This window comes from Beta vulgaris, chromosome 2 (genome assembly GCF_026745355.1).
Source record: "Beta vulgaris subsp. vulgaris cultivar EL10 chromosome 2, EL10.2, whole genome shotgun sequence".
NCBI lineage: Eukaryota > Viridiplantae > Streptophyta > Magnoliopsida > Caryophyllales > Amaranthaceae > Beta > Beta vulgaris.
In genome coordinates, this window is record NC_079203.1 from 49,682,774 (window position 1) to 49,698,582 (window position 15,809).

Here is a 15,809-nt window from a genome sequence, read left to right on the forward strand (position 1 = left end):
ATAAGAAATCATTGAAATGGTTTTGTTAAGGTGTAACTCCAATCTTTTGGTGGATTGAGTTGTTGCTCCTCTTTTTAATTTAATAAAATGGACCATTAATTATCAAAAAAAAAAAAAAAGTCACATGAGAATCGAACCTCACGGCTGACACCTATAGACTATAGTTCGACATTTCAAAACCTTGCCTAACATTTATAAAGCTCTTTCTGCTATCTATTACGCTCTCATTTAATACTAGCACTATATGCACGTGATGCGTGCAAAAGTATATTAATATTAATAGTAACATCAAAAAGTGTTATAAACTAACTTAAGAATGTAATATTTATGGTGAATATTGATGAGCTTTTTTATTTGCATTGCTCTAAAGTAAAAGAGTAATGTTTTTCAGAAAAGACTATGTTGAGATATGATATGTTATCTTATTTGGTAGATAATTTGACAACTCTCCTTTTTAAACAATGATCTAGGGTATGTTTTTTATTTATTTAAAAATACATATATTTTATAGGCGTATTTTATGAGTAGTAGTTCAATTTAATTCCATTCACTAATTTAGGCATACTATGTGAGTAGTGCTTCAATTAAAAATTGATATTATCTGATGCTTTATGTTTATCTCTTTAATTATTTATTATTCCAACTGATTGTGAGTCCCAAAAAAATAAAATAAAAATGACATTCTCGAATTCCTTAATTCTTTCATGCTTTGTTAATGCGTGTTATTTGAAATTGTTATTGCAACTGAGGGTTTAGATACTAAGAATCTCTGCAAAATTTTTGCTTTTATTGTCATTATTTTATTTTCAATTATTGTGAGTTTTCTCTTTTTACATGTTTTTATGTATTCAATTGCTTTAGAGAGATGAGTGAGTAGTTAATTGGTGTTGGCTTCTGTTTCGATATAATGTTATTATTTAGTTGTTTTGTGGTTCATGCGTGAGAATGATGATGATTGCTCTCTTCAATACCGTTGTCATTCTTGTGTCAAACTTGAGAGTATGTATATAGTTTCATTTCCCGTAATCTTCCCTCCAATCCTCTTCTATGTTTGGTGATCTTAAATGCATGCAACAAGCTTTAATTGTTGTTGTTGTTGTTCAATGTGTTATGCATTGTCTGTGTGTGAACATGTTAAGTATGAGATTCATATCATAATTTTATAAAAGATTGATGCAAGCATATTGATTAGTAACTTTATTTATTAATTCACATGGGGAAATTAATATATTTATTGTTTTGGATCATGATTGAATCATGTATTCCCTTATATTATTATTTTCACTACTTTATGAGGACTGTGGGCCTTATTTGGTAAGTTGATAATTTATACCTTTGAAAGGTAAGTTGGTTGTTGGCTAGGTTCAACAAATAAAAGGATTGGTTAGAGAAGGAATTAATCTTGGGTTGTAAGTTATATGATCACTTATTTAATCCTAGGATAAAAGGAATAAAGTTGTGGATGTTTGATTATATTTTATTTGCATTGTGTTGCTTGTTGTCATAACAAGTGATAATTGGTAAATCATGTAAAGTGAAACTTGGATATTGATAAACTTTAGACTGGTGCACGTCTGAAGTTGGACAATCAGGAGTTGGGGTACATGATGAGCGTGTCATGGCTTTTCTGGGAATCAGATTGATCATCGTTCCTTTTTTTATATAAAAGGTTCCTCGATATCGTAGGTCATTATGGAATACAGAGTCGCGCTCGGATTTCGTCTTCCTAGGTGAAGGCTGATTATTAGTTAGACAACTCGGTCCAATGACTATTCCGTTAAAGTAATAAAAATATTGTTAAAGTTTAGTTCAGTAAAAATTATCTGCATATTAGTATGTTGTTATTTATCCCTGCTTAATATTTATTAGTATCATGTTAGAAATGTTTATATATTATTAAAAAGTACTCAGTTTCGCTCACTACGTGTTTTGTTTGTATGTATTGATCATGGCTTTGCCTTATTGATCCTGTGATGATCCATTTTTGGTGAGTAGATTCTCTAGCACGTTGTCATCTACAGGTGTGCAATTGATCATGCATCAAGGGGATTTGGGAATGGAGAGCTTGTGTGACATGTTGATTTAATTATTGTTTTATAGTTGATACATTTATAGTTAAGTTGGTCTGGAGTTAACGTTAATTTGTTATTTGATTTTAAAGTTGACTTGGTTATTTATTAAATTTTAATTCTAAAGTTAGTTATATGTTTTCCGCTGCAAAATTCTGAATAAGCCGATACGTTATCACACGGGCGATAATGCTTTGATGATTAAGTTTTATATTTGAAAAGTATTTTTGTAAAAGAGGGAATATCGGGATGTTATATCCATCTTGACGATATCTTCGCTATCATATATTGTTTCATAAATCTTCTATTTTGTTTATTTATTGCTTGTGAATGGACGGAGTGTTACATATATTAGCTTAAAATTTCAACCATGAGAATTGAGTCTCACGCTCTCAATCCGTCCTTGTTTACTTATTTTTGTCTCATTGTGACCTACTTACTTTTCTATTTTTGGTTGGGTGGAGTCAACAAAAGGTAAAAAGAAGAAGCAGTATATCTCTATTATATAAGTCAATGGAGGAGGTGCAGTGTCCCCATTTAGGAGGCGTTTGGTATGATTAATGGAAACGGAATGGAAAGGATTTGGATAAGGAGGGGAAATAGAAATAATAATTGTAACCTTTAATAGTTGTTTTTGGTATCCTAATGGAATGGAAACAATTGAGAGGTTTATGATTGAATAAGGAAACTTGATTTGTTTTCACTAGTTTGATAAGGGTAACAAATGGGGGGATTGTGAATCCCTCCGAAAACGGTATTTGTTACTTAACCAAACAATTAGAATTGGAAACGCTTATTTGAATTTGTTTCCTATATTAATTTCTCTATACGAAACACCCTCTTAAAATGATTGGAACACCCTCTAATAATTTAAAATTATGTTTTCTTTTATAAAAAAAATAAAAATGAGAACTAATGCAACTTGCCATAGTAAGTCAAAAATAGAATATGCAATCACCGTTAATAACTTGACAAAATAGATTGACACAAAATTAATTATAATCTTCAATTAAAAAGTTAGCGATATATCGTGACAACATAATACTTCGTATTTACAAAGTTCAAACAATATGGTTTATTAACATTTATAATCGCTAAAGAACTATACTAAATTCGCTAATAAGGAATTATTAAATCATCGACCAAATTTTTTAGTGGCGGTATTGAACAATTAAAAAGTCGATCACCTTGAATTTAAAAAGATAATAACATCTACAAAAGAACCTCAATAATTTATTATCACTACCAAAATGATTTTGGATATATAAAAAAAAACATGTCTATTCGTATATATATATCTATATAAGGTTGTTGACGCACAAATCGCGTGCATATGCGACTAGTAGTGAACTACTCCCTCCGTGTTTTTAATTGCTACATTTCCATTTTTGGAAATCAAACTACCATGTCTACCAACTTTGACTGATTGTTGTGATTCTTTTATAAGTAAAAATATAGTCATATGTGATTTTATTAGATTTTTCTCGGTGTGTAGAATCATTATATCAAAATTTTTAATTCCTACTTAAAGAAGATAAGAGATATTAAGAATTTAAACACATCGTGAAAAACGTATTCGAACAAGAATAATCCAAACTATTGGGGGTACTTTCTCAAAATAATCCAAACTTTTAATTATACTATATATAACAGACCCAAAAGGGATCATTGAAAACAAGAAAAATAAAAGTTTGGATTAATTTTGGTAAAGTAGCCCAGTCCCCAAATAGTTTGAATTATTCCATAATAACCCAAAGTTGGGATTATTTTGAGCGGACCGGTCATAGTTGGGATTATTTCTGTTAAAAAAACGAAGGGAGTAGCACACATCTATGCCAAACTTACTTAGTGGGCCGAACTTCTGAATTGGGAGGAGACAGACTAGGGGGAGTAAAATGAAAATAATTTTCACTTAATTTGAGAAATACAGTGAAATTAAGTTATTTTCCCAGAATTTAAGTAGCTGTGTTAAACACCCATTGACGACGAGATCAAATCGTCTTCCATTCTTCACGAGCAAATGCGTGGTTTAGCAGCTCAGATTTATACTGTGAGTTTTCCTTCTTCAATCCCTTTACTTATTTTTTCTGAAAGAAGTTAAAGTTCGATTTTTTTTAGGTTGTTTGTTTGATTAAGCTTGTATTAATTCTGTAAATTTGCGCTTCTTTTTTAAGTATATTAGCGGAATTAGACCCAGAAATGTACCATCTAGTGGCAATTCTTCACTACTTAGAACCAAAGGTCAGAAATTTTGCTTCTTTTTAGTGTGATTAATGCAAAAATTAGTGAAAATATTTTTTGAGCTTCTTTAATGAATTGGGTTTAGGTTTTTAGTGTATTAAATGGTTCCATTTAATTTGAATTTCCAGAAGAATTAACTCTTGAAGAGCAAGCTGAGAGAAAAATTGGTTGGTTGCTTAAGCTTATATTTGCTGGCACTGCTACTGCTGTTGGTTACCAGCTTTTCCCATACATGGGTATTGTTTTTTTTTTTTTTTTCTTATTGTGTTAGTTTCCATCAAATTATCTGTATTTGGATTAAAGATGAAAGGTGTAATCTTGTACTAATAAAGCAATTGACTTGCTTTTACTATTTTCTTTTCTTTTTGTTCATTCTCTTGTACAGGAGATAATTTGATACAACAATCTGTGTCACTTATGCAAGTCAAAGATCCCTTGTTTAAGAGAATGGGAGCATCTAGGATTGCTCGTTTCGCAGTAGATGGTATATTTTTCATTCTCTTGTGAATCATATTTCTGGTGTGGCTCTTATTTTGTATTGTGAAGCAATGAGGTTGAAAAGAAAAATTATTTATCATGGTTTAACTTTTAAGCATGTGAGACATTGACTAGATATTGCACCAGTTAGGACAGTGAAAGGTTGAGCTTCTAGGGTAGTGAAAGGTTGAGATCCTAGATAATGTAGAAAAAGCTGGGGGAGGTCAAAGATGACCTGGATACAGGGCATTAGAAACGATAAGAAAAAATTAGATTTGTGGGAGCATATTGCGCTTGTGGAAGAGTATGGAGAAAGGATCCATGTGGACAGAAAATATCAAATTTTCACTTAATCAACCCAATCTTAGTGGGTATTAAGGCTCTTACATTGTTATTGCTGTTGTTGTTGTTGTTGGAAGGGTGGGAGAATTTAATTCTCATTCCATCACTTTTCTGACTTTTTCTGTTGGATCAAATATGCATCTTCCATTTGAATGCTTTGACAAGAGCTGCATGCTGTCTTCCTCTTCGTTTTCTTATATGCATCGTGCATCTTGTTGGGTACATTACTTGAACTTAGATTGATGCTAAAGCAAATATCAATTTGCATGAAACACATGTTTCTAAAAGACAAGCTTGTACTATTTGGTTTATTCATTTGAAAAAGAGTTCACAGAATTACAGGGCATCTCGATCCAACTTTATGCTGTTAGGAGATGCTGCATCTAGTGTAATTACAATTGGTGGTCTTCTCCTGGTGTGCTAGCTCTTATAAAAAGTTCTTTTGTAGTTAACTTATGGACTGCGATCGTCTAATTGCATATGAAATCCAATGCAATGGCATGTGTTGTGTTTTAGTTGCATTTCTGTTCCAATTATATATCTCTGCATTTCCTATACTTCCTCCATTCTGAAATAAGTGAAAATTTTCTATCTTTTATGTGTGAGCTTTTTGGAAGAAGTGTTACTCTTATTTTAGAATGGAGGAAATATATTTTTTACCCAGATGTTCGATTCAGAGAGGGAGTTAATTTGGATTATTTTTAAAAAAAACTGTGGCCAATTTATGTTGTAGATGAAAGGAGGCTAAAAATTCTAGAGATGGGTGGAGCTGAAGAGCTTGTAAAGATGTTGGATAATGCTAAAGATGACCGAACAAGGAAAGAAGCACTTAAAGCTCTTTCTGCACTTTCAAATTCAGGTAAGATTTATATGCCATCGCAATTTGTGTTCCTCTTATTGTTTCTCAAGGACAATCCATTATAGGCCCTATGAGCGTGCAGAAATATAGCTAGGGAAGCTCATTCCAAAAGTTCTACTCCTTCCATGTGAATAATATACGCTTTTTGATTTGGACTCGACCAAAAGATATAACATTTTCTGTAATAGTAACATCATTTTTTAATGTTATTTCACATAGATCATGCTGTTTAATTCGAGAGTATTTTTAGGATGTATCATTACCTGTCTTGTGACGGTATGAGTTTCTTATATAACTATTTTGAATGTTTTACGAGAAAACTAACATTATTCTTCTATCTGTGAGCTAATAAAGTACAAATGGTTTTCTATATGCTCTAGACAACTCGAATAGAATGATTAGCCCCTATTTACACCTTACTGATAAGACTGAAATACATGGCCTACCAAATCTGAAGCTTCTTGAAAAGTAGTGGGTTGATGGAAAAATATATACCAAACAAATCTGCAAAGAGATATTACAGGTGCAGACTAGGTAATAGCTGAGATAGACATTATATGCAAAGTGCAAACGTTAACACAAGACTAAGAGAGAACAAACTTGTGTCTTGCTGAGGAGCCAAAAAGTTAGTTAATAACTAAACCAAATACAAAGTTAAGGCTTTAGGGGTAATAGAAGAGCTTAGTGTATGTTGCAGTGAGGGTGTGTATGCTGGTTAGGATAACCATGGGTCCCTCTGCCCTGCTGCTGCCAGTTGCAATGCCTTATCGTCTGGGCTAACCTAAAAAGGGTTCTTCCTGGTATGTGGAGTTGGTTCTATGGATCATTCACAACCCTATATCCATCCCCTCCCACCTGGTGTTTTATTCTCCTCTATATTCTTTCTCCCCTTTTCTTTTTCTTGGGGGAGAAGAAAGAGAATGGGGGGGGGGGGTGAGATGAGGGGAAGCTTTTCCTTTTGAACTTATTTCATAGACTTGCTCCCTTCCCTCCAACTTTCTTTGCTAGACTTCTCCCTAGTCTTGTTCACGCCTTTATCTACTGATTATTTCCTTCCTCATTATCTATATATGCACGATGTTGCCTATCAAGGAAGTGAATCTTTAAAAGTATATTATTCATGAGATTTACTACCTATTGAGCCGAGGCCTTGGTAGTGTTGATGTAGGGCTCCCCGTGTTATCAGAGTTGTTGAGTTTTGCTGTCAGCGCCCTTGTTCCAAATATTGTTTGATACCAAGTTTATGCAAGAAAGAAACCTCTGTAATATGTAGGGTATGATTGGTGAACTGATGGATTAATTTCCATGTCATGGAAAGCATAGCAACAAACGTACCCTTGGAAGTTTTCCTCACAAGTCACAAATATATTAAGATGAAACCAAAAGCATTCTTCCTTAAATCAAGAACATGCTTCACCTTCAAGACTACAGTTCCTACATTGCATGATAAGCGACTTTAAAAAGAAAAGAAAACTAAGGATTTAAGTGGGGGCTAAAGGATGTTTTTGGATTCCACGTCAACAATGAATTTTTGACGAAAATGTAATATGCTGCTGGAAAGGACAGCTTCTCATGTGATATCGAAAAGGGGTACTGGACTACTGTTTCATTTCCTAAGAGAACCCTTTGTTCATTGGAAGTTAGCCTAGTGGGTACAACCGTACAAAGTTTGTTGTGTAAATCACAGGATGAAAGTCAATGATGCATCACCGGCTTCAAGAGGGTTGTTAAAGTTGAGGGAATGAGGTGCAGATGTGACCTCATGCACTTGTCAGAAATAACGGAAGATGTATGCTCAACCTAATGCTAAAAATTACTGCAGAATTGGGTTTTCCCTCAACAGCAAGAACCAAGAATTGTTTTCCTCAATTCCTTTGCTTGTTCGTCATTTCGATATAGCTGGGAAGCCTGGGATAGACTGGTTTACTTGGTTGCTCACAGGGGGTCGAGTACTCTGGTTCAGATTTCATGTTGAAGAGGCAATAGAAGTAAATCTCCTTTGTATTGTAATAAATTTTCCTACACCGGAATTCTAGCTTGTACACAAGACTTAACACCACGTAGTGTTTGGACTTTGGATAATATGTGACCTATGATAAAACATGTTACTATTGTATCTGTATGTCAAAATTTAGATGTTATTACTTCTGATTTTGGCTAAAAATTGGAATTTTTTCTGTTATACTAACAGCATCGGTTTTTGCAGACAAAGCTGCTGCTGCCTTACACCAAGCTGGAGCAATTTCGGTGATCAAGTCTGTTCCAGACCCTGCAGAGGATCAAGATATCACAACATACAAGTCAAGTTTACTGAAAAAATTCCAAGATTTGAGATACTATGAAAACTAATTGTACTCCAGCTACTCGTACTCCCTCCATTTCATATAAAGAAAAGTATTTGATATCCTTTTTTGAGGCTAGTACTTTAGGAGTTTAGGTTGACCGATAATTTTTTCTCAAAAATAATGCCAGAAATTCGTGTTGAAATCTGGACATATGGTTTGATAATGCTATCCTTATATAGGTTTTAGGGAAATTCGTTTCTAAATATGATTTGATAATATGACGGAGGAAGTATGAGATTTGTCAAATCAAGACTTGGCAAAGTTGGTCCTGATCCAAAAATCCGATCCGTGGTTCGATCTGGGTCTAAACCAGATAGTCCGAACCTTGGTCCGAATCCGAAATGATTCGATCCGGTCCGAAACAATCTTGATCCGAAACTCATCGGATATCCGAATGATCCGATATGATCTTGCCCGATTCGAAATCAATCCGATCCAATGGTAACCCGATCTCAAAGCAATAAGAAATTATTGGTTTTCATTAGGAAAAAAAACGATTATCACAAGTATTCTTTAGCACAAGTTCTGACTATGCAAATTAGTTATGTATACCTTTAGAAAGCATGAAAAGTGGCAATTCCATATATACATAACAAAAGCTCATAGTCAAAGAAACCATGAGACCAAAGGAGTTCAACTACATACACGATAAAGGTGAGACAATCCACCATCCGATCTACAACCGTCCGATCCAAAAACCATCACAATCCGATGATGATCTGAAACATAATTTGAATTTTGGTCTGATCCGAATATAACTTGATCCGAAAACGGCCCGATCTAAATGGATCCGGTCCGAATCTGATCTATTTGGTCCAATTGCCAGGTCTAGTCAAATCTCAGCCTTATTGTAATTAGTATTAAATCAACAATATCAAATGTAGACAAATCTCGTCATGATTGTAATTAGTATCAAATCAACAATCTCAAATGTTAAGTGTCGTTAATGAAAAACATAACGTAATTTCCTGGATTTCATATATTATAAAGAACCACCCACACGATAAAATCTACCACATAGTTAGTTCAGGAGATCTATATAATCTTAAAAATCTTGGCGAAACTCAAAAGTCAATACAATCTTAAATTAACTTGGCAAAACTCAAAAGTCAAAAGTATCAAGTGACTGAATTGGACAGATACTGAGATACAGTTACCCTTTTCTCTCCTGCAAGACCAACAGTTGCATGTACATACAACAAAACCACCATTCCAAAGTGGAGCTACTATATCTACAAATGAATACACATTGACTATAAATCAGCCACACTTATAGCTTCCCCATTCAGTATATATGTATACACTATATCACATATCATACAATCTAGCCAAAAACTGTGATTGAGAGTGTCCACTTCAACTATAAATATTTGCCGTGATAGAAATTGTACTTGTGACCACTGCCAAAATCACCATACTCACTGCAATAACTTTATCTCGTGTTGAGGATATACCGCGAACATCTCTGCCATATGAAATCAACAATTATAACTTATAAGAAACGGCAATATATCATTCATGTCTGAAGAAAAAAGAACAGAACACACCAAAGGATTTGTTGGAGAACAACAAAATGTAATGGCGTCGATAGTTTGATACCCTTATTCAATAGTAACAAATGAAGGTATACATTATAGTCATGTAGTGAGAGTGTTGTTGTCTTTTCACCCCTTGTTCTCCACCAAACCGTTTAGAGTTCAGTTGTAATCAACATAAAAAGAAGGAGCTAAAGGGAGAGTATACCTCAAAGTGATGGCGGCAGGGAAAATGAATGCAATTGAGATGACAGTAGTTGATCCAACATACTGAAAGAAAACCCATATATCGGGAATGGCAATCGCAGCCAAGTAGGATAATGCCAGCAAAATTGAAGTGAGAGAAATGAATGTGAAGTTATTGCCACTAGCCAGAACACGCTTCTTAAAGAACAAAAGTTCGTCAATGTTTCCTCTCAGAGAGAAGTTAAGCAGAGGGTAGACTAGGACAAGGTGAAGAGCATAGCTCAATCGTACTACATCGTTGAGTAAAGGGCTCGTAGAAGAGCTGTCAAAGTTTACTAGTATGTCGGATGCAATGGAATCCCCGAATAGAAGGTATCCAAAGAAGCCAACAGAGAAGTAGATGACAGCGCAAAGTACAAGAGAAATTCTCGTTGCTACTTTCATCTTTGAAGGTTTGCCGAGTTCTGAGCTGATTGGATGTACTATAATTAATGGAGAAATGGAGATCAGCATTTCATATGTATATATCATATATAATGAGGTTTAAAAAGTTGAGTCATTATTGTACTCACCATTGAAGTGAAATGTAAATGCTGTTACTATTACTGGGACGGCAGTGAAGAGATTGAAGAATGAGGATTGACCATCCAAGTCAGGAAACAATCTAGGCTTCTCAGTTTTTCCATGAAAGAGAGCAGAGATTGCCATCACGAAGCTTATGCAAACAAACACCACAGCTAGGAAGACCGATACTGCAGAGGAAAACCTCAAGGATTCTGCTTGTAACATGATTGAAAATTGGAACTTAGCTCACAGTACATAGCTTGTCTCTTATTCTTATTTTTTCAACATCAAGCAATTAATAAGGTTTAATATACTTGTTGCATGATTTACTTATGGGTGTGTATTATTTTCCATTGCATTGAAACCCCCATCAAATGTGCGTCCCTCGAATCCTAAACCTGTGGCGAATTTTGCTGGTGTGATGTGACTTGATTGACATAGTGTTGGACCATAAAGGCCGAGAACGAGGTTTCATTCAAGCGATCTAAGCATGGAGGTTCTCAAATTGACAATCTTTGTTTCTCTGCATAAGGTCATGGGTTCGATCTCAACAACCATTTTCTTATAGTGTAGGTGGTTTACATGGAAGGAGTGTCATATCCAACTATCATGGATTGTAAATGTTAACCTTTGGTTGGTTCTACTCCAAAATTTCACCACTTTCAGCGGAAAATCTTTTTCAACATCAGTTGCATGCATAATGCAGCTCTACCAAGAGCATATATATGAATGTATCAACCAATGAAATCCTTTGTTACTATTTCAGTTCTTTAATTTTCCAATTTACTTGTTTACCTACAATTTTTTGGTAGTTGAGAGAGAATAACTTTGCTGAATTGGCAATAATTTTACATCTAATAGAGGATGAGCTTACCAACACGCCGAAAGAGGACTAGAGGTAGAAGAACGAAGACAACAATGAAGAGAAGCGCATATGGCCGAGCATTCCACCAATGAGAACCAAACCATTCTTGTAAGACTCCCAAATGAAGGGATTCTCCACTATCACTTCCAGAGAGGACATCTCCTACAACATTAAATACTATGATATTAAGCACACACCATTAAACATGAAGTATCAACTAGTTAGGATCATCAAACATGAAAGGTATCATACACAGCTGAAATTACCTGATCTAAGGAAAGCTCCAAGCATATTAAAATTCTAGTCCCAACTTATTTAACTAGCCAACCAGCTCAAGTTGACATGGAAGGATCTTATAATGGGGTGATACACCAGGGCTATGGACATAACTTCTCCGATTTTACTCGCGCATAAGCTAAGCAGCCCTGGAATGTTAATTAATTGGGAGTTTGGTCCCTTCCCCCCTCGAACCCCTCTTGGATGATTACTTAAGACATCATCTACAGATTGTTCTACGTCCTCTTTTTGAATCCTAACTTGTTACCATATGAATAAACATTGAAGTTCCGCGAGCCAACAGGCAACAATATTGACATTGTCGCGTTAAAGATGAAAACTAACAACTCATATTAAGAATACAACACTAACAAAACATCTATGATCACCATTAGAAGATTATAATATCTCGAAAGACCACTTAATTTTCCGGGGATACAAAGTATTAATCTGATAACTAATCAATGATCTAGACACATAGACCTTCATCATAGGATTAATTATAGGTTCCACCATAAAACTAATTGGCAATAGGTGAAGCAGTGGATTAGTACCTATTTTTGTTCAAGGTAAGACGACTCATTACTCATTAGTCTGTCCCACCTCACATGTGTGGTTTTGTCTTGACAGATTTGTACTAGTATACCATACTTGAATAACTCTACCATACTTGTTTGATCGAAGTTCGCCTATATTCTTTATATCACATGTGAGATGGGGTAATACTAGGCATCCATCTCACAAGAAAACTCCAATCTATGTTTTGATTGGTAATTACTAATTACTAATTAGGTATTCAACCGGTAAGGAAATTGTCCACCACATAATACCCAAGTTCGGAACAATGAAAATCAATCCCCAACTTCATGATATCACTCAATTCTTAATGGCAAAACATATTGGGCCGACCAGGTTCACAATAATTTATTGTGCACCCAAACTCTGATTGCATCACACAAAAACTGACTATATTAGGAAAAGAAATCGATTATATCATACGAAAACTTACTATATCAAAAAATTGAGTAAACTGACTCTATCAACTGACTATAGCACATGATTTCCGATGTACAAATAAGTTATTGTGAACCCATTTCATTCAAGTTTTTTTCGCAAAGTAACATATATTCGTAACTTCTAATTGAATACTATATAAACCACAAAAAAATTCTACAATAGTACTGAAAATCAAAACAGAAGTAAAAATGCAAACAAATTAAATATTATTACATCATAAAAAAAAATGCTGAAAAGTTGAAATAAATAAATACTTACCTATAATGATCAGATAAACGATCAAGCAACCCCAATTAGAGATAATCACTGAAATCTGAACCAAGAAAGACCCGACCCATCCAAACGACTCCCTCATAACACCACCATACGTCGCCGTTTCGGCAGTAGAATCACCGGAATAAGTAAACCGGAGCAAAAAGTTGACAGATATATCCGCTAATAATGCCACAACAATAATGAGAAAAAACGCCGGAATAACTCCGAGCACCTTCAACGTCGCCGGAACTGACATAATTCCGGCGCCAACAATGCTGGTGGAAACATTAAAAACTGCGCCTGAAATCGACGCTTCTCCTTCATTCTTCTTGATTTTCGTCGGAAGTAGCGGAACTCCGGCGTCGGAAGTCATTTTTCCGGCGAGTGTGTGAAGTTACGGTATTGCCCCTTCCCACCCTCGCGCCTTTTTTTGTTAGCTGAAAGGAGGGAGGGGTATTTCCGTATTTGTGGTAATCTTTGGTTATGGGATTTTATAGTTGAACGTTAGCTGGAGAAATTTAAGCTGAGAGAGAGATGAGATTTGAAGAAGTGAAGTTACAATTTTGTCCCTTTCAAGTGTTAAGTATTTACTTCCTCCGTTTAGAAATAGTTGCACCGTTTCTACTTTTCACGCATGCCGATGTATGATTTCAACCATTAATATCTTTAATTATCAATAAGTAAAAATTATAAAAAGTTGATATTAAAAAAATTTACATCGAGACAAATCTAACAAGATCCCACATGACTATGTTTTTCCTAAAATATAAATCACCAAAGACAATCTAAGTGTAAGATGTGAATAGTGCACAAAATAGAAATGGTGCAACTATTTCTAAACGGAGGAAGTATTTATTAATTGTGGTGGAGACGTGGGTTGTGATTGGGGAGAAAATGGAAATTAGATAGGGGTTATTATGGTAATTTATTATGGAGAGTTTTATTTTTTTGGTGGAAGTTAGAAGTATATGGAGAATGTATGTGGAGAAATGTACTTGGACGTGGTAATGGACCATGTGAAACACGATGGTTTGCGTTTTTTATTTTTCCTTTCTATGTATGGGCCATATGAGGAAATCAATCAATCATTGTGTTTGTGGTGATTTGGTGATGTACGATAATCTGATATGTAATTTACTAATGTGTGTGACAGGTCTAAGTCGTCGGATCTTAGAGGCAAATGTTTTAACCTCCAAGTTTAGAAGTCCCAGAGAGTGAAGAATAGCCTAGTGGTTAGAGCTTCTCTCTTGATTTCAGGAGGTCCTGGAATCGATCTCATTCTTGGCAAGTTAGGATCCTCTTTATTCCCCCCAACTTGTCAAGGGTTTAGTTAATTGGTGGGTGTTCTTTGTAAGAAAGGTTTGATTCTTACTCTAGTTCGACTCGACTCTCTAACTTCTCAAATCGAGTATTGAAAGAGTTGAGTTTTCTTGAGTCGAGTTTTAATCAATTCGATCTCGAGTAACTCGCATGTTGTATTATATGATTAATGCCTCTAGGGTAGTTTATATGTTGGATTAAGCATTACACTTTTGATAGTAATTGATAATTGAGTTTTCAAGTTTCTCACGAGTTTTCGAGTCAATTATCGAATAATTCAACTCAACTTAACAAAGAAAGCTTCACTGAAAAAATTGGGAAGGAATGTGTGCTCCAAAATGCCTTGGGGTATGGGTTTTAGAGATCTCTTGTTCTTTAATGATGCTTTTTTAGGCCAACAAACTTGGCGTTTACTTTTAAAACCTGAGTCCCTAATTGGCAGAGTCATTGCTTGTCTCCATGCTAGTGGAGATTGGCCTCTTCTTCCTTTTGACTTTGATTTTTCTAATATACTATCTTTTCGTGTGTATCTTAGCTCATATAAGTCTGTTTCTTCGTCTGACGATATTATCAAATTCTCTTTGTATGGTGGTTTATTTGGTTTTTTAGAAATAGAGTTATTTTTAATGATGAAGGCATTTCTCCTCGCCAAGCTAGTTTTGAAATTAATATTTTTTTTCTAGCTGGATTGATACTGAGTGTGCATACTTTGAGCACTCCTTACTTTGTCTTGTTTCTAAGAAAAATGTCCCTCAATCTGTCAGGTCGGTTAGGAACCTTATTTGGTCTCTCCTACCCCCTACTTTTTTCAAACTTAATTTTGATGGGTCTAAGATTAGCAATGGTGATGCTTCCCTTGGTTTCGTCATTTGAAATTGTGTTGGTGATATGTTTCTTGTTGGTGGTAAAGCTCTGGACTCTCATGTCTCTATAATTTAGACCTAGCTAGGCTTGGGCCCTTAGGGAAGGTGTTAAGGTTGCCCTCTCCCTCGGTATCTCCCATCTCATTGTTGAAGGAGATAATTTAGGAGTCATTAGTTCTATGAAAAATTCTTGGCAAATTTCGTGGAAAATTTCTAACATTGTTTTGAATGCTGGTGCTAATGTGTCTCGTTTTCTTGAGTGCAGGTTCATCCATTGTTTTCGCGAAGCTAATTATGCAAAGGACTTTATGGCTAGGAAGGTGCATGATTATCCTTTCATTTTGTATCGGCTCCCTCCCTACTGTACTGATTTCTCTCTTATCATCATGTTTTAAGTTGGCCCTCGAATTAGGGGTCAAATCTAAGTTTTCCGTATAAAAAAAATGAAGGTGAAATAGCATCCTTCTTTATCCTTCATAAATGCTGCTATTGGCCCATCTAGTATAACTCTTTATTCTATGAATCCATTATAAAAATAAAATAAATCATTCTTTTTATTCTATGAATCCATTAAAACAAAAAAGGCCTGGCGAGG

General features: G+C 34.9%; 2 protein-coding genes across 3 annotated transcripts; one reads left to right on the top strand and one right to left on the bottom strand.

The window, feature by feature from the left end:
• The first annotated feature begins 3,922 nt into the window (after positions 1-3,922).
• Positions 3,923-11,258, top strand: LOC104884111 (uncharacterized). 2 transcript variants are annotated; one of them, XM_048639300.2, is made up of 6 exons: positions 3,923-4,119; positions 4,244-4,310; positions 4,439-4,546; positions 4,696-4,794; positions 5,863-5,988; positions 11,060-11,258. In XM_048639300.2, exons 1-6 carry the CDS (start codon positions 4,090-4,092, stop codon positions 11,104-11,106), a joined length of 477 nt encoding a protein of 158 aa, XP_048495257.1. In that variant the 5' UTR covers positions 3,923-4,089; the 3' UTR covers positions 11,107-11,258. The 2 variants fall into 2 exon arrangements, with proteins under 2 accessions (XP_048495257.1, XP_019108096.2); XM_019252551.3 differs by lacking the exon at positions 11,060-11,258 and adding an exon at positions 8,195-8,579 and having other exon boundaries at positions 3,931-4,119.
• Positions 9,394-13,530, bottom strand: LOC104908167 (amino acid transporter AVT6C). The gene is made up of 5 exons (XM_010697252.4): positions 13,035-13,530; positions 11,493-11,645; positions 10,627-10,830; positions 10,077-10,536; positions 9,394-9,798 (listed from the first exon to the last, which is right to left on the bottom strand). Exons 1-5 carry the CDS (start codon positions 13,402-13,404, stop codon positions 9,690-9,692), a joined length of 1,296 nt encoding a protein of 431 aa, XP_010695554.2. The 5' UTR covers positions 13,405-13,530; the 3' UTR covers positions 9,394-9,689.
• Between the last annotated feature and the right edge of the window lie 2,279 nt (positions 13,531-15,809).

Bases quoted from the DNA above. Each gene is read 5' to 3' on its own strand.
- LOC104884111 (XM_019252551.3), top strand. From the start codon at position 4,090: ATGCGTGGTTTAGCAGCTCAGATTTATACT. The intron at 4,120-4,243 runs GTGAGTTTTCCT...TTCTTTTTTAAG, and splicing joins TAGCAGCTCAGATTTATACT to TATATTAGCGGAATTAGACC. The intron at 5,989-8,194 runs GTAAGATTTATA...CGGTTTTTGCAG, and splicing joins TTCTGCACTTTCAAATTCAG to ACAAAGCTGCTGCTGCCTTA.
- LOC104908167 (XM_010697252.4), bottom strand. From the start codon at position 13,404: ATGACTTCCGACGCCGGAGTTCCGCTACTTCCGACGAAAATCAAGAAG. The intron at 11,646-13,034 runs GTAAGTATTTAT...TTAATGTTGTAG, and splicing joins CGTTTATCTGATCATTATAG to GAGATGTCCTCTCTGGAAGT. The intron at 9,799-10,076 runs GTATACTCTCCC...TTCATATGGCAG, and splicing joins CCTGCCGCCATCACTTTGAG to AGATGTTCGCGGTATATCCT.